The 18687-nt window shown below is 39.7% G+C and overlaps 2 protein-coding genes across 2 annotated transcripts; one reads left to right on the top strand and one right to left on the bottom strand.

The window, feature by feature from the left end:
* Positions 1-609: 609 nt before the first annotated feature.
* LOC308406668 (scavenger receptor cysteine-rich type 1 protein M130-like) lies at positions 610-17269 on the top strand (the record flags this gene model as incomplete). Its single annotated transcript, XM_080897808.1, has 19 exons — positions 610-667; positions 2088-2408; positions 2654-2752; positions 2894-3115; positions 3279-3470; positions 3576-3730; positions 4547-4694; positions 4942-5250; positions 6069-6374; positions 6639-6935; positions 7308-7616; positions 8214-8510; positions 8801-9073; positions 9540-9700; positions 10112-10214; positions 10393-10551; positions 10967-11062; positions 16790-16942; positions 17085-17269. The coding sequence occupies 19 exons, from the start codon at positions 610-612 to the stop codon at positions 17267-17269; spliced, it is 3843 nt and encodes a 1280-aa protein (XP_080753934.1).
* LOC308406576 (uncharacterized protein) lies at positions 11904-14926 on the bottom strand (the record flags this gene model as incomplete). The annotated part of the gene is made up of 2 exons (XM_080897657.1): positions 14429-14926; positions 11904-12278 (listed from the first exon to the last, which is right to left on the bottom strand). Exons 1-2 carry the CDS (start codon positions 14816-14818, stop codon positions 11904-11906), a joined length of 765 nt encoding a protein of 254 aa, XP_080753783.1. The 5' UTR covers positions 14819-14926.
* Positions 17270-18687: the final 1418 nt, after the last annotated feature.

The following is an 18687-nucleotide window of genomic DNA, read 5'->3' as shown; positions in this document are numbered from 1 at the left end:
ATTCTTGCATCTTTCTATTCACAGCTATTTCATTTTGCACAAATCTGGCTATCTATTCCAAGTTTGTGTGTTTTTCCTTCTGACCAGATGCAGCTCTCCGCACCATCTTTTCAGTGTGATTAATTGCATGAAGCAATATTATGACTCTGTTGAGGCAGATATTATTTAATGGCGTCAAAATTATGTCATAGAGAGTGCTGAGTAAAAAAATCATTTCTAGATCAGTTTATTGAAATATCTCAAATGAAAATAATAATAGCAAATTAAAAACATCAAAACAGCCATGTGCATCAGTTATTAAACTTAACATTTATAATTTATCAACAGTTGATCAATTGTACATTCTAATACAGTATGTTGTGTGCCAGTGTCACAGCATCAAGGGGAATTTTAGTTTAATGAAGAGAAAAGCATAAAAAGGTGCTGTATATGAAGTAAGGACACTTGTGTGTTAGTTAGTTGTGTGTCTTTCAATCTAAGTTAATATTTGTGAGTCTAGCTTTGGCGCGTATGCTGCTCATTTCCATTTTTGGTGGGCGAAGCCATGGCAATATAAAGCTGAGCGCATCATTTGTCTGTCTCACTCTCAAGTCATGAGCTGTGGTGACGATGTGGTTCCTCCTCCTGCTTCTCCACCTTGCTCACATTGAGCTGGTGATCTCACAAGGCAAGTTAATTCAGTTTATTTCATTCTGAACAGTAGTAATATTGTTAATTGTTGGTACTAATTTGAATTTCTCTATATGACCGTGTGTGTGAATGCGTTAGAACTGAGTCCAGATGTGATCCTGAATTTGAACCAAAAAACCCCCCAAAACAATCAATGCAGTACTTTTGTGTAAAATTCAACTTAGGAAGAAATCCTTGAAATACCTTTGAAATATTATTTATATTTTAAAATACACCCATTCTCTCGGGTCAGGGTCGCAGGAGCCTATCCCAGCTGTTTTAGGGCGAGAGGCAGGGTACCCCCTGTGCAGGTTGCCACCAGTCTGTCACAGGGCAAACATATAGAGACAGAGAACCATTCGCACTCACAATCACACAGGGCACCTATGACTCTCCTTCTCTCATTTTATTTAAAAACTATATGTAAAATTGTTTTATTTATAGCAGCCTTTTCAAGGTGTGGAAGAAATGTAACAGTTCAATTCAAGTGTATGTCCAGATTTCTGTTGTGATTTTTTTTAAATCAAGACTTTTCAAGTGCAAACTGGGTTTTTCTGTCAAAAAAAAAGTCAAGAAAAGTACAGTATTTACAAAGAGCTCAGTGACAAGAGGCACGTGTTAGAGGAGGGAAGTCCGAGATTTTTGTGACGGATTCTGCAGATGCAGGTGCAAAATATAGTCAGGACAATATTGAAATTAAGAACACAGGCTGATTTTGTCCTGAAATGAACTGACTGCACCTGTGTTTAAAACAGTGCAATATTTGTAAATTAAATAAATAAAATAAAACTAACCACACCCATCAGCATGCCTCCGAATTGTACTCGCATGCTATTTTGGCCCATTAGCAAATTTAGCCCTCGCTGGAAATCACAGTGGTCCAGTGGTTAGTACTGTCACTTCACAGTGCGAAAGTGATTCAAATCCAGCCTGGGGCCTTCCTGTGTGTAGTTTGTCTGTTCTCCTCGTATCTGCATGGGTACTAAGGGCTTAGTTTAATTGGTAATTCTTAATGATGATGGTGAGTGTGAGCATCAGCGGTGTTCTGTCTCCATGTGTTAGCCCTGTGACAGACTGGTAACCTGTCATGGGTGTACAATACCCTTCCTCTTAATCTATGCCATTTACAATAGACACCCCATATGTTAAAAAAATATAAACCACTGTGGTTTTTCATTGTTGTTTTTGTATAAATCTGCTGAGGAATGATGATATTATCCTAAAGAAAGACATGAAGGGATTAAAAAGATTTGTAAAAAAAAGTGTTTTTACCGATATTCAGATAAAAAACAAATAAACAAAAGACATTTTAAACTTACAACTTTAAATATTTACTTTGCAGTTCCCAAAAGTAAGTCAGCCATGAAAAAATCATAACAATAATAATAATTTGCTGTATAAACCTTGTATGTTCCTAGCTGAGGACAAACTGATTCTAAAAAACAAAGGAGGCTACCCATGTGAAGGCTACCTTGAAGTCTACCATAACAACATATGGGGTTATGTTGGGGATACACACTGGGACAAGAACACTGAAAAAGTGGTTTGTAAGAGCACTCACTGTGGGAAACCTGTGGAGAACTCAGTAATAGATACTGTTAAGCCTTCTGAAGACAGACCGATCTGGCTCAATGAACTGAAGTGTGAAGGACACGAGAGCGCTCTGTGGAAATGTAAACATCCTGGTTGGAAGTCCAGCTATTACTCAAAGCTCACAGTGAAAAAACTTAAGTGTTCAAGTAAGTTTGTTAGATCTTTCTTTCTCTTTTTTTTCTGGGGGTGGGGGGGAGGTGGGGTGGGGGTGGGGGGGTATTGAAAGTACTGACAAAAACTGCAACTTTAAAAGCTTAAACTCTTCGCTAAAAGTTGTTAAGAAAATTAAGAAAATGAACTGTATTGGAAATTACTTGATAGGATCGATTGTGGTGTTTGTTGTTTTTTATCTGTATTTATATTTGGCTGGTAATTGAGTGCGTTCCTCAAGGTAATATCACATTGAGCCTGGATAGACACAAATGTGCTGGAGCTGTCAAGTACTCCATTGATGGCAAACCTCCGGGTTACTTTTGTAACAACAGCATTGGTATGTATTTTCTTTTTGCTAATCTTCTATGTGGCAGAGCTGTTCAAATATTGTCAACATTTCTCTCTCAATTTGATGCTATAATAATATTTTATTGCTTTTCGAAATGTTTTGGACTGTTTTAATTCCTCTCTTAAAAAGGTGAAAAAGAAGCCAGGCTTCTGTGTAAAAATCTCGGGTGTGGTGGACTCAGAGAATTTCCTCCCTCAGAGAGTATGGTTAGTGATAATTTCAGGGACTCATCAAAGATGAAGATCGATTGTTCAGCCTTTAAAAATGCAGATCCAGATCATCTGTGGCAGTGTGTGAATGGCGAACAGGACAATTCAGCATCATGCAAACCTGTTTCTGTCATATGTGAAGGTAACACACACACACACATGTAAACCAGAAACAAACAGCTAGAGTACCCCACACTTGTGCGTGCCCACACACACACACACACACACACACACACACACACACACACACACACACACACACACACACACACACACACATATGGTGAAAGTGTTTTTATGAACAGGTTATACGAGACTGCAGCTCAAAGGAAACCAGTCAAATGTGTGTTCTGGGCAGCTGGAAAAAGAAGAAAATAACAACTGGGTACCTGTTCAACAGGACAACTTTGATTTTGATGTGTGCCAGCAAATGCACTGCGGTAACTCTCTCAGCCCAAACAACAGCACAAACAAAAACCTTAATGTGACATGCACAGGTAATTCAACACATCTATATTCCAACACAAACAACTTCCAAGCAAACACTTCACACTGTGAAACTGCTCTCTCTCTCTCTCTCTCTCTCTCTCTCTCTCTCTCAGATAAAGTTAAAGTAGTTCTGAAGGACTCTGGTAAAGACAGCAAGTGCTATGGTACAGTTAATATTGAAGTGAAAGGTTCAGTTAATCCTGTGTGTGCCTCCACCTGGACTAAAACTGAAGCTGAATTGGTCTGCAAGGAGCTTGGATGTGGGGAAGTGAGTGTTCAAGTTTAGTCAACATAAGTTACCTGGTGTTCTGATACATGGATACTGAGTGTATCAGAAACTGTCCATACAGCAGTGCTATGGACTTTATTGTAATTAGTGTACTAACGTGCACCATTAATACTGAATGCACATGAAGTAAAAGCTGCTGGAGATGATAACAATATTATATATTTCTTTGATGGCACAAGAATATTAGTGATCACCATGTAGCTTTTTCTCCTCAGTATAGTTGGATTGATGCTTTTTTACAGGGTTGCAACAAATGTTTATTTTGTGAATTTTAATAATCACTTGATTTGATCAACATGGCATTGTTTGAACCTCAAAATAATTAAAGCAGGGGTCCCCGACTCCAGGCCGGTTTTAGATCTCACCTTGAGTCTACACACCTGAATCAAATGATTAGTTCATTACCAGGCCTCTGGAGAACTTCAAGACATGTTGAGGTGGTAATTTGGCCATTTGAATCAGCTGTGTTGGATTACTGACACACCTAAAAACTGCAGGACATCGGCCCCCGAGGCCTGGAGTTGGAAACCCTTGATTAAAATAAATGAATTAAAATTAAAAATGTTTAAAGTAAGTTCAACAGTTTGAGCTCCTAATCAATCCAACCAAACAAGTGGATGTTAGTTTTATCTGTACTGTTTGATAATTTAAGTTATTCCACTGTCTGTGATTTATATTTATTCACCACTCTTTTTTCCCCAGGCTAACAATATGCAGTGACTCGTTGTCTTTAAATCAGTCAGTGTTTTCTGTCTGTCAATGAAATAAAGCAAACTCATAAATGCTCTGTTCTAGCTGATTTATACTAAAGTCGAACGTCAAAATTCAAGAGGGATAATGGACCGTGTGAGCTGCAAAGGCAGCGAGTCCTCACTGTGGCACTGTCATTCTCAGCATGGCAAGAACATCCAGTGTTCAAACCAACCTTATGTGGTGTGTTCAGGTGAGATACAGCAGTGGAAATGTACAGAGTGGCTGCTGATGGCCTTTGTCTACTTTTATAATGGGATTTTAAATCCTGCAATAAATTCTATGTCGAGAGAGAAAATGAGTTACTTCATTCAGTGAAATTGTGACATTGTTAAATTCTGATTATATTTTTCCCAAAATGTGTTCAGTAAGAGTTTAATTTAATGTATTTATTCTTTTTGTGTTTCGTGGCTGATAAATCTCTTATTGTCGTGGTACAGACAGTGTGGAGGTGAACCTGGCAGATGGTCCTGGAAGATGTGCTGGGAGATTGGAGATAAAGCATGAGGGCCAGTGGAAGAAAGTTCCTGCAAAAGAATGGACAGACGCTCAATTAGCAGCTGTCTGCAAACAACTGCAATGTGGGGAAAAAGGCAAAACTGAAAAGTTCAGTCAGGGTTCTGGTAGCTTCCTGTCAATAACGTGTCCGAAAAATAAGAAGATATCAAAGATATCTGAGTGTTTAACAGAAAACTCAAACAACCAATTTTCGGATCGGGAAACGGAAGCAGCTGGAATCACCTGTGAGGGTGAGTGTTATTTTTTTTATTTCTCTGCCCTTCAGTGACATCAGCCGGAAAAACGGTTTCCTTTCTTAAAGGAAGAATGTTTGTATCTTTGGCTTTTTAATTGCTTAACACTGATTATATTGGTGAAGTTTGATCAAAACGGGAAATACTAAATTATTACTAATATACGACAAAAGCTTAGAACCAGGAAAAAGCCATTTTCGTTCATCGATGTGAGGCAGAAGAAAAGAAAATGTGTTTTTTCCCCTCAGCTTATTCTTGACCTCATTCAGGCTCAAGAGTCCTTCTATACCTACAGTTTAATACTTGCAAACTAAGAAACGGATTTTTGTTAATCTGTTTTGATCAGAAAAGTGAAATAAGACACTACAACTTTCATTGATCATGCCATATTACCATTTTTTCTTTAACATGCTGCCTTGACTTTTTACTCAAATGTAATTTACAAAATTATTTTTTGGAAAGTCACATGCTTCTTAAGGAAAGTCTTAAAGCCAATGCCCATTTTTTTCTTATAAAGAGAGATAAAACTGAGTATATTTTAATCTTATAAATATTAAATTGGCCTCCAGTTAAATCTTTACTTGATAATTATTATAATTAGTGTTCAATAAGGTGACCCCGAATAACCACTTAGTTATGCTGGAATAAGCCCAGACTGTGGTATATCTCCATTCAGCTTCTTTCACCAAGTATGTATTTATGCACCACTTTCCTATTTTTGTGTCTATGTCTTTGTGAACCACTGACCTTTCAACAGGTAGACGACCTGCACAGCCACTTACTGTATATCATGTTTCTCTCTTTGTGTCCATCAGGTCACAAGGTGGTGTTTTTAAGTGGAACCTGTTCTGGTCACGTGGGGATAGAGCATGGCAGAGAAATCTACTGGCTCTCTGGGTCTAAAGAGACATGGAACCAAGAGTCTGCAGACACAGTGTGTCAGCAGATGCATTGTGGGAACGCTTCCAGGTTTTCTTTCAATTCTAGGGCTGATATGATTAATAAAGTTTGGAAAAACTCTTTTAGCTGCTCATCCAGAAAAAAGTCTCTTTTTGAGTGTAGCCGAACTACACCTCTGCCTCCTGACCACCATAATTCTACTGCCTATGTGAAATGTTCAGGTAATGTGAAATATGAATGAGTTAAAGTATAAAACTAAGAATAAGGTCATTATGGAATTGATTTATTGTGTCACAGAAGAGACAATTTATTTATAACAGACTTTACCTTTTAATGTCCATAGATGTACATTCACCTCCTTGTTTTCTCTCAATCAAATTTCTACTATTTTCTATTTTTTCTGAAACCTAGCTTGGTCTAAGAAGTTGTGAAATATCTGCTGATACTAGTTTCCTCTTAAATTTAACTTTTTCATGTCACAACAGGAAATATTGAGATGAGGTTGACGAACAGCTGCTGGGGAAAAGTCAGGATTCATGTAGAAGAGAAAGAAGGAGATATGTGTGGAGACACCTGGACAGAAGACAAGTCTGTGAAGCTGTGTGAAAAGCTGAACTGTGGGACACCCATAAAAGCCCACAACAGTCCCAAAGATGGTGATATCCTCTTTAAGAGTTTACACCCGACAAATCAGACTACTGACCTGACACAGAGCATCTTTGTCAAAAACCAGGACAATGATAAGTCCTGTAAACAAAAACCAGCCTATGTTGTTTGCTCAGGTAATTAATTGTTTTTTTTAAAAAAAAAAAAAACTATTTTTAGATTGCAAACATATAATAAATGTTGTGACTTTCCTTGGCAGAATGTTTCATTTTCAACTAATTTGCCTCCTTTGGAAAAAATTGCCAGTTTTATTGTTGCAGTTTATTGGATTGTTGAATTTTTGTCACTAAGTTACAGGATACCAGAATTTAAAAAACAAAAAGAGACTGATTTTTGCTTTAACATGAATCTGTTTTTAAATATTCCTTCAAATCCTTTTTGTGTTAAAGAAGCAAATTTGAATTTTTCTGAAGTTACCTTTTCATCTTTTCACTACGACTATGATGGATAATTAAAAATAAAGTGACAACATTACTAATTTGTTTCAGGTAGTGTCAAGCCCAGATTTAGCATTCCCAGTTACAAATGCTTTGGAAACGTAGAGGTGGAGTATGAGGGGAAGTGGATCCCTGTGTGCGAGGATGCTCTCAAAGACACTAACAATGGAAACACCATCTGTCAGGAGCTTAAATGTGGTGATGCTGTCGAGACTCTTCCCTACTTTGGACCTGCACCAGCAGAGAAATTAGCCATTTCAAACCTAAACTGCATTGCAAATGCTAACAGTCCATTATCTGCATGCAGCAGTATTACTGCTTCTACAGCTGCCTGCAAACACAGTGGCCTCCGATGCTCTGGTGTGTATAATGATCTTTGTGTCAGCAGTTTCTGAATTATTCTTTGCTCCTTCAGCCTAATTTTAAAATAAAGGCTTTGAAACTGAATTGAAATTGAAACAAACTGAGACTAGTTTGTATTTCAGAAAAATGTTGAGATAAAAATAATGCTGCGTTCAAACTTTGACATGCTCGCCTTCAAAGGTTACTTTTAGTGAAATAAAGGGTAGAATATTAACATCCTCACCTCCATTAATGATATTTGTTCTACTCAGTTTTACTCTTTTCTTTTCTGCTTGTTGTCCATGTCACCAGTACGGCTCTGCCACACAGTCTGACTCACTTAATGTCTGGAATCAGCTGGAAACAGCTGGCCTGTGCAGTCTGATGGTTATAGAAATATCGCTGTCATCAGTTGTCATCTCTTTGTTATCACTCTATAAAATCATTTTATTTACACAGCAGTCAGAAGGGTAGCTAAACTTCAAAAGTGTAAAACTTTAAGTTGATGCAGGATCATAATGTCATTTCTGTGTGCAGAGTGTGTTATTTATATCATTCAGATCCTGTTGGTTACATCATGTTTTGTGAACTTTTTATTTCTCTTGTCTGTCTCAGAATGGAGGACGATGGTACCTGACAAAAAGGCCTGTAGTGGAACAGTGTTGGTTCACTGGAGACAGGGACTCAGTGCTGTTTCCAGAGAAAACTTCAATGAAACTGAGAAGGAAAAGCTTTGCCAGAATATGGACTGTGGTGGATACCAATCAACAAATGAAATCCACCCCCAAACAATTGAAATAGATTCTTTTTGGAACAAAAGCTTCAGCTGTGGTGAAAATCCAGGAAGCATTTGGGAATGTGAAAATAAAACCACACCCTCAAGGAAGGAGCCCGTCTTTATTGAATGCAAAAGTAAGATTTATATCAGCAGGACTGATCTTAAATGATCACAGACTTTTTACATTTGCACTGGAAACACTGAAGAGTGAAACAAGACACTCGGAGTGTGAAGGAGAATTATTCCAGATACACTGGATAAAGTAACAAACCAAAGCTAAAAGTGTTAAATGAACTATTTGATTATGGACTTGTGCTTCATATTTTGACTTTGCAGTGCAGAGAAGATTAACTGATCATTTCTACCTCAGTGCTTTATGTCTTTATCAATACTTGACTGCAGTGTTTATTGCTTTCCTTCCCAGAGGAGCCCAATGTCAGCCTTTCACAGGGCTGCCGTGGGGAAGTGAGGATAGATGGCGTTCCAGTGTGTGCTAGTAACTGGGATCTATTCTATGCACACAAAGTTTGCCAAGAAAAGCTTTGTGGCAATGCTGTCTTTATTGAATCCAAAGCTTCATCAAAGGGTTCAGGTAACATTTACCATGTCAGCTGTGAAAAGTACCATTCCATCATTGGCCAGTGCAGGAGGACTAAAGGAAAGTGTGACAAAAATGTGGTGTTCATTACTTGTAGTGGTAAGTGTGAGTCCATACACCTCTCTTTCCATAAACTCATCCCTATATACAGTACATACATGTATGTCCTCTCTTAATTCTGGTAGTATTTTAATTCATTATCTTGGGATAATTTTTAGGTATTTATTTTATAAAACAGAAGATTATTTCTTTAAAATAAAAATGACATTGTCAAGCTCATTATAAGATAGTGAAGCTACAAATAATTTGCATTGCAAACCATGACACTTATAGTCTGGCAGGTTCTGTCCAGAAATCTGAGTTATTTGTTGAAAATTTCTAAAAATAAATATGTGGAACACATGTTTTACACTCCAACTTTAATAAATGCAGAGTGATGACAGGTGCTTGCTTTGCTCCTAGTGATTTTGCTAAAGCTAAGGTGACCATCTCTAACATCATATTTGCCAGACAGAAGTGGATGAGCTTGTTTTCTTCTTTAAACACAGTTTCTTTGCTTTTACAGAAAGTGTAAAGTTCCGCACGACTGAAAAACATGGAGGTGTCCTTGAAGTCAATTATCGAGATAAGTGGGAAAGAGTATGTCCATTTAATCATTCCCAAAACTTAAAGCTCTGTGAAGAGATTGATAAAGAGACCCCTAGCACCTCTACGGAAATCAAACAGGTAAATCTTTACATTTTACATCTTGAATCGGTCACTGATTTGTCTCATATTCTACAAACCAAAATCATGGACAGTTTCCTGGCTCTGTGTCTCAGCTTAATCTAATAATGAAGACTGGAATCTCACATTTTAAATATTTAGGTTTATAAAATGGAAAGAAATGCATGAGACTTGTATCTGAATAAACACAAATTGACCAAATGTTTGAAACTTTCTGGACACTTTGCTGACACAAAGTTTGCAGAAATATAAAAGAAATTGAATGTCCCAATACTTTTGGTCTGGACTTCTAGTGACTTCTTTTGCTGTGTGTTGCTTCAGTCCGGCCTGTTTTTTACTGCCAGAGAAAATTTCAGTGTTTTTTATTTTGGCTGTATCTCTAAATGTGAAAAAGTTTAAATTTGATTCAAGGTCAACTTAGAAACAACACTGGAGTTCACTGATGTTACCATGGATGTCAGGCGCTCTGTCAAAAGAAGTTCCTGTGAAAGCACTAATCAAGTTAAAATATATTGTCCCGGTAAGAGAAACCATGAATCCATCAATCAATTAGTTGTTTTTGACAGAAAGACACTTTTTGTATTCTGTAAATCTGAGCTGACTTACTTTGATCAACGTGATACAGTGGAATTCAAACTCACTGTAACTGAATCCGGAAAAAAACATAATAAACTGGCTGTGTGTGATTTCAGACTATGAAACACTGACTACCGCACCACCAACCCCACCACGTCCGCCTATACCCACAGGACCTATTATCGTGGGTGTGATATTTCTTCTTGTTGTAGTGATCTTGATTTCTTCATTTATACGAATGTATGTCAGGAGAGTCAGGGAGTCCAGAGCTTTAGGTGAGTATATTTATTACATGACTTACACACATGTTTTTTTATTTGTTTGTTTTTGCTCTAATGAATTACCTTAAAAGGCATAAAAATCCTGACTGAACATGAGATCAATCCAGAGCTTTCATGCTTAAAGGAAAAGGGTGTTGGAAACTTTTAGAGGGCAGTCTTTCAGCATACTGACTGAATTCTGACTCAAATAATGCCGTCACTGCTGCTGATTGAACAAGGAGCACATCAGCTCCACCAAACTCGACCAAATGTAAATACAGAACAGGGAAAATTAAGAACGCCTGTGCTTGTGGTGTGTTTTTCATGCTCCTGTGCTCCTTGTACAGTTACTTCACTGGTACATTAGCACAGTGCATTGGTGAGACAGCTGTTGCTGTATGAGTAAATTTATAACACTGTAACCTTTCAGCAAGAATGCTGCCAGGGAAAGACATGGAGTTTGAAAGTGGAGATTATGAGGACGTCATGGACAAAGACAATGAGATGGAAGACTTCAGTCGTGGCAGTGAGTCATTCATTCAGTGTTATCTTATCTGTTTTTCTTTCTAAACAGTGTTTAAAGTCCATAGCTTAATGGCCTTTGATATACTCTACACCACTACTATCGTTATTTTAATTTGGACACGATAATATGAGAAGCTGCACCACCTACACTAACTACTGCATGTTAGTACTACAGTTTTCTGTCTTCATAACTTATTTTTAAATAACTGTACTATATCAAGAACGTCAGTGGCTCTGCCCATATAAATTGTTACCTGTTTTTATATGTTTTATATAAAAACATGTATATGTTTTTTATCCTCTTCAACGTCATCCTTCCTGCTGTCGAGTTGAAGGTGCACAAATTTAAATTTCACCTAAATTTCAAAAAGATAGACATAAAACAGGTATAAAAAGTAAAATTATCTTTCAAAAAAGTAATATCAGGACAACGCATCTTCTCTTTGACAGGATTACACCATCTTTTGTTCACATATAAATCCAGACCCCCACCTTTTCTCTTGCCACTAGCTTTAGCTTCTGTGTCAGATTGTATCAGAGTGGAAACAGTTATATACACATTATCCAATCCAATCCAACTTTAGTTATATAGCACTTTAAAAACAACAAAGTTGACCAAAGTGCTTTCCAATAATAAAACAGAGATAGCAGTTAAAAACCATACATTAAGCATACAAAGAAATAAATATAAATAACAATAAAATAAATACATATTTTATGTAATACATATTTAAATATGAAAAAGAAGATAAAAAGGTAAAAATCAGTGTATATATATATATATATATATAAAAACACCCAGCACGCCCCTGCGGGCGGTTTATCCTTCAAGCTCGGGTCCTCTACCAGAGGCCTGGGAGCTTGAGGGTCCTGCGCAGTATCTTAGCTGTTCCCAGGACTGCGCTCTTCTGGACAGAGATCTCCGATGTTATTCCCGGGATCTGCTGGAGCCACTCGCCTAGCTTGGGAGTCACCGCACCTAGTGCTCCGATTACCACGGGGACCACCGTCACCTTCACCCTCCACATCCTCTCGAGCTCTTCTCTGAGCCCTTGGTATTTCTCCAGCTTCTCGTGTTCCTTCTTCCTGATATTGCTGTCATTCGGAACCGCTACATCGATCACTACGGCCGTCTTCTTCTGTTTGTCTACCACCACTATGTCCGGTTGGTTAGCCACCACCATTTTGTCCGTCTGTATCTGGAAGTCCCACAGGATCTTAGCTCAGTCATTCTCCACCACCCTTGGGGGCATCTCCCATTTTGACCTTGGGACTTCCAGGTTATACTCGGCACAGATGTTCCTGTACACTATGCCGGCCACTTGGTTATGGCGTTCCATGTATGCCTTGCCTGCTAGCATCTTGCACCCTGCTGTTATGTGCTGGATTGTCTCTGGAGCATCTTTACACAGCCTGCACCTGGGGTCTTGCCTGGTGTGATAGACCCCAGCCTCTATGGATCTTGTACTCAGAGCTTGTTCTTGTGCTGCCATGATTAGTGCCTCTGTGCTGTCTTTCAGTCCAGCTTTGTCCAGCCACTGGTAGGATTTCTGGATATCAGCCACCTCCTCTATCTGCCGGTGGTACATACCATGCAGGGGCCTTTCCTTCCATGATGGTTCCTCGTCTCCCTCCTCTTTCTTGAGGTATTCACTGAGCACTCGGTCAGTTGGGGCCATCTTCCCAATGTATTCTTGGATGTTCGTTGTCTCATCCTGGACTGTGGTGCTGACACTCACCAGTCCCCGGCCCCCTTCCTTCCGCTTAGCGTACAGCCTCAGGGTGCTGGACTTGGGGTGAAACCCTCCATGCATGGTAAGGAGCTTTCTTGTCTTTATGTCAGTGGCTTCTATCGCCTCCTTTGGCCAGCCTATTACCCCAGCAGGGTACCTGATCACGGGCAGGGCGTACGTGTTGATGGCCCGGATCTTGTTCTTACCATTCAGCTGACTCCTCAGGACTTGCCTGACCCTCTGCAGGTACTTGGTGGTTGCAGCCTTTCTAGCGGCCTCTTCATGGTCCCCATTTGCCTGCGGGATCCCCAGGTACTTGTAACTGTCCTCTATGTCTGCAATGTTGCCTTCTGGTAGTTCAATCCCCTCAGTTCTGACTACCTTCCCTCTCTTTGTTACCATCCGACTACACTTCTCCAGTCCGAACGACATTCCAATGTCATTGCTGTATAGCCTGGTAGTGTGGATCAGTGAATCGATGTCTCGTTCACTCTTGGCATACAGCTTGATGTCATCCATGTACAGGAGGTGGCTGACAACTGCTCCGTTCCGTAGTCGGTATCCGTAGCCAGTCTTGTTAATGATCTCACTGAGGGGGTTCAGGCCTATGCAGAACAGCAGTGGGGACAGAGCATCTCCTTGGTAGATCCCGCACTTGATGGTGACTTGTGCTATGGGCTTGGAGTTGGCCTCTAGTGTTGTACGCCACATCCCCATTGAGTTCCTGATGAAGGCTCTTAGGGTCCCATTGATCTTGTACAATTCTAGGCATTCCAGTATCCAGCTGTGGGGCATTGAGTCATAGGCCTTCTTGTAATCAATCCAGGCAGTGCACAGGTTGGTCAGTCTGGTCTTGCAGTCTCGGCTGACTGTTCTGTCTACCAGTAGCTGGTGTTTTGCGCCTCTGGTATTCTTGCCAATCCCTTTCTGTGCCCCACTCATGTATTGACCCATGTGCCTGTTCATCTTAGCCGATATGATGCCTGACAGGAGCTTCCCTGTTCAGGGAGGTCGCTGTGGTCTGCCCTCAAATCCTCTAGCCACTGAGCATTGCCGTTATGGGTTGCATCCTTCTCCCATATGCTCTTCCAGTATTGCTCCGTCTCCAGCCTTGGTGGTGCTGTTCTCTTATTGTTCCCTTGCCACTGAGAGTACACCTTTGCTGGTTCTGTGGAGAACAGCTGGTTTATTCTCCTGCCTTCTATCTCTCTGTTGTACCTCCTCAAGCGGCTGGCCAAGGCTGTGAGTCTTTGCTTGGCAGTTTCCAAGGCCTCAGGTATGGACAGCTTGCTGTATTTCTTAGGCACCGTATATGTCGCACCTTTCTGCAACTCCGTTAGTTGGCTAACCTCCCTCCGTGCTACTTTGATCTTGCCCTCTAGCAGATCAGCTTGTTAGTGTCGGTAATCATGGTTGTAGGTATTGCCCGTAGTGCTGCATTAACATCATCTAGCAGATCTTCTGAGGGTACTTCACGTAATCTTGGTAACCGGCTACGGGGGATCCAGGTTTCAAGCTTGGCCATGATCCTATTTTTCAGGTCAGTTCCTCTCGCACTCAACGATCCTTCTCCTATCGCACTTGGGGCTATGTACCCAATCTCGGGTGGGGGTGATGATATCTCCCCCCCTGACCTGGCGTCCTGACTCCTCCTTGCCGTAGCATTTGTGTTGTACCTCGTCAATCTCTAGCTGTGAGAGCAGTCCCTTCTTTCGAATGTTGGAACACTGAGCTACTAGTTGTTTCGCCGTCATTGTGGATGTTGGGTATCGAAGAATCCATAGGTCCCTCATCCTATTCATGTAGCCCCTTCCGCCGGGGTTACTTGCGTAGTAGCATTCCAACAACGCCCTGTTTTCGTCCCTTGCCCACCGATGCCTTCTTGTTCCAGTAGCCCACTTTTCGTCAGGGTGCCCTGGTTCCTCAACACCTGACGCGGACCTTGTTGATCCGGGCGACGTCCGAGCTGGCATGCCTTCATATTTATCTGTCTCGCTCATGTCTGCGGTAGGCTTGCTTAGCATAGGGGGTCTAGCCTTAGGACCCTTACTGGATACAGACGCCCCAGGCAGGAATCGAACTTGCGATCCTCTGTTCCAAAGGCGTGTAGTCTAACCACTACGCTATCCAGCTGCTATATATATATATTAGGGGTGCAACGATACACAAAATTCACGGTTCGGTTCGGTTCGATACTTTGGTGTCACGGTTCGATATTTTTTCGATACAAAAAAAATGTTCATGCATTTTTTATTTGTCATTTATTAAAATTATAAATATATATTTTAACTCAAAAGTACAGTTTTTAAATTTAACCCTAACCCTTGTGCGTGTTTTTTATTTTGACAGCGAATGCGCACCTGCGGACCACTTATGTGCAGCCCTGGTTATTTAGCTCATCATATTGCAGCCACAGAAATTCTTTTGTCCATGAAACCATAAAGCTGCACTTTCTTTTTGCCTTATAGTCTGATTTGTCATAACTTCAACGTTTTGTGGTAAGCTTTTCTTTGGCTGTCACTTCTTCACCCTGACCTGTCTTATTTGGCTCAGCAGAACTGAAATGCTTTTACACATGCACTCACATAAGCTCAGCGATTCTCTGCGCGATCAACCTCTCACATGTTTAAGCTTGCTGCGGGAGATTTCACTTGTCATGTTTGCATAGTAAGCTAACGATTAATAAGACGATGTCAGAGGAATTGGTGCACAAATTATCATCACTCACAGATCAGTGCTGTCGCTCTCTATACACAGTTCGCACGATTGCAAAGTGAAAGCAAAAAAACAAGCGCAAATTCAAACGCGACTTCAATATGTCACATATTGACAGTGGCTCACCGATGCCAATGACATAATTACCCAGCTACATTTCTGAAAGAATGCAAAAGCATTGACATATATTTTTCCTACAATAGCCCGACGGGCAGGGAAGAGATAGATTTTGGTAGCCCGACTGAAAAAATCGCTAGCTCCGGGACGTCGGGCTAGCGATATTGCGAGCCCTGTATCTGATTGAGGAATCACTCATCTTTGGAAAAGAGAGTTTATTACAGAGAAATGGCTCTTTCCAAAATAAAAGCTATACTATCCGCTTCTTCTGGGCTATATTCTCAGCAGCATAAGGAGAATCATGTGCTAACAGCTGTCTAAATGACTCGGCTAAAGTTAGTAGCATGCTTGTTGTTTTTGTCTTTGCACTAGGATGATGTCGGCGTAAATGTGCAGTCATATTCGTTGTGTTCCCACTAGTGCTTTCAGGTTAATCTCGTTGAAATGACCTTAACACCACAACACGGCAAATCTCCGTTAACGAGCTACCGCCGATCGCTCCGTGCATGGGGCTAGACGGCCAACACGTTAACGAGCTAACTGCGCTAACACACTAGTTCACACCAATGTAATTGAGCATTGCATGGCACATCCAACATACTGTTTTACTTTAGTCCATGACTCGCTTACCTTCAGGGTCATACGTCACATGAAAACCAAAATAATTCCAAACGCCAGATCTGAATGAGGTTCAATTTGCCTGTTACAAGGAGAGCTTAACTTCTGTCTCGCTAGCTTGCCCTGCGCTCTTCCTTCTGACTATGCTGTCTGTGTTGAGCGCTCAGTGAATCTGCATTCGACTACTCCGCCTAGGCTGCACTGTCGAGCCTAGGCGGAGTAGTCGAATGCAGATTCACTGAGTGCTCAACACAGACAGCATCGTCAGAAGGAAAATTGATAAAATTAATTACAAATGCTGTATTGTTCGATACATATGCGTACCGAACCGAAAGCACTGTATCGAACGGTTCAATATCGATACGAATATCGTTGCACCCCTAATATATATATATATATATATATATATATATATATATATATATATATATATATATATATATATATATATATATGGACTTTATATTGGTAGATATAAAGTCCAGGCACAGATCTGGGATGTGAAAGTTTATTTTTTAATACAATATTAGCTTTTTTTCATTCAGGATTCAGATCTGAGACTGAATTTGTCTCAGAAAATGATGGGCGGAGTGTTTCCTCTTTACCTTATGATGATATTGATGAAGCAGATGAGGCTCAACCCCTGACCTTTCCGGCCACTACTACTCCTGCTGCCCAAGACATCAACGTTCATGAAGGTGTCCATAATGAAAACACTAGAAAGTTCTGAACCAGTTTGAACACAGTGTTTTCACATTTCAGTACCAATACATTTCAAATTTGAAAATGGCATCAATCTAATCAGTGTTTAACTGTGCCAAACATTTTTCTTTGTGACAGACGGGGTAACCTACGAAGTGGAAGATCCACAGGAGAGTTATGATGACATTGATACAATCCCTGAAACTGCACAGACTACAGCAGAGATCCACGACAGCCCTGAAACACCACATGACTTAAACACAGCAGCCCCAGGATTGGTGAAGAGGGATGAGGACTACCTAGAGCCAGATCAAGACAAGTGAGCCAAATGCAGCTTTAGAAACTACTTAAAAAAAAAAAAGTCTCACAAAGTGGCTCATGACAAACACGACAAAATTAACTGTTCTTTTTCTCTAATTAAAAATAAGAGGTCAAAAATAATTAAAATATATTCATGCAACATACATTTACTGAAATTCCTTGAAGAAAACGACATTTAATGCAAGAACTTAATTTTAAAAGAATTTAAATCCATCCCTTGATCCTGTATAGCAAAAAACTTAAAATGTAACAAAAAAGACAGATACTAGTGTTATCAATAAATCATTCCATGATATTGTGTTTAATAGTAGTTGAATGTAAAGCTTTTATCAAACATGTCTGTACTGTGTGGTATTACATTTTTCATTCAGTTTTCTTTGTTTAAATGCGTGACGTTGATGCAACACATGAGCTAGCTAATAGATAGATAGATAGATAGATAGATAGATAGATAGATAGATAGATAGATAGATAGATAGATAGATAGATAGATATTAAAAAGGTTTGCTTAGCTTACAGTTTCTTAAAGGCGGGGAGCTAGCCTCCTCTTCCTGCTTCTTGTTTTCAGGCTTAGCTAAGCTAACTGTCTTGTTACATTTATATTCAGCTATAAATGTGAGTGTAATATCGATATTTTCATCAAACTCTGTAGAAACAAACAAGTGTATGCCTCATAATATTAAGCTACTGTTCTAAATATAGTATACTCTTTAAAACATAAAGAATTCAATAAGTTTTGGTTGCCATCTTTTGTCTTTCTGAGTGATTTTGTTTCAATTAACACATCAGTTAATGGTCCAACCTGAAATACCAGTGCTGTTGGTATTTTGAAACTGGTCCTTTAGTCCTCATGTTAAAGATGCTCAACTTCACAGGAACATATCTGAGTGACACGTGTGTGATCTTTCATCGTGTTTAGCTTCGCTGGTACATTTTGTTTCAGCACTAGTCAACATTAACATGTGATTTCGAGTCACTGTGAATTACGGATGTACTTTGCTAACAGAACTAACTGGCCAGCACTACGATTAGCTGCTAACTCCCAAGCTCTACCCTACTCCCAGTTGAGATTACATTCTGTTCATAGGGATGAATAACATTGCTTTACTGACAATGAACAACATTTTTAGGTTTGATCCTTTATGCACATCTAGTGATGCCTCAGACACTCGGGGATTTTGGAAATGGCTTAGATGTTGAGTATCAAACTGTATGTTATGTATGCTATTTATAGTTTGATACACAGCACAATAAGCCATTTTATCAATAAGACGTCGCTTGTAGAGTCACCCGAAGCTCTGAACCTGAAAATATTACATGCAATTCTTTCAGGTTGTTGACTCTTTCACTAATGTTTGGGTTCAAAAGAATTTGAATACATTTTCATGATCATGCACTTTAATGTTCTCTATTATAATTA

The sequence above is a fragment of the Rhamphochromis sp. 'chilingali' genome (assembly GCF_963969265.1).
Source record: "Rhamphochromis sp. 'chilingali' genome assembly, chromosome: 12".
Taxonomy (NCBI): domain Eukaryota; kingdom Metazoa; phylum Chordata; class Actinopteri; order Cichliformes; family Cichlidae; genus Rhamphochromis; species Rhamphochromis sp. 'chilingali'.
This window is presented reverse-complemented; position numbering and strand designations above follow the sequence as displayed.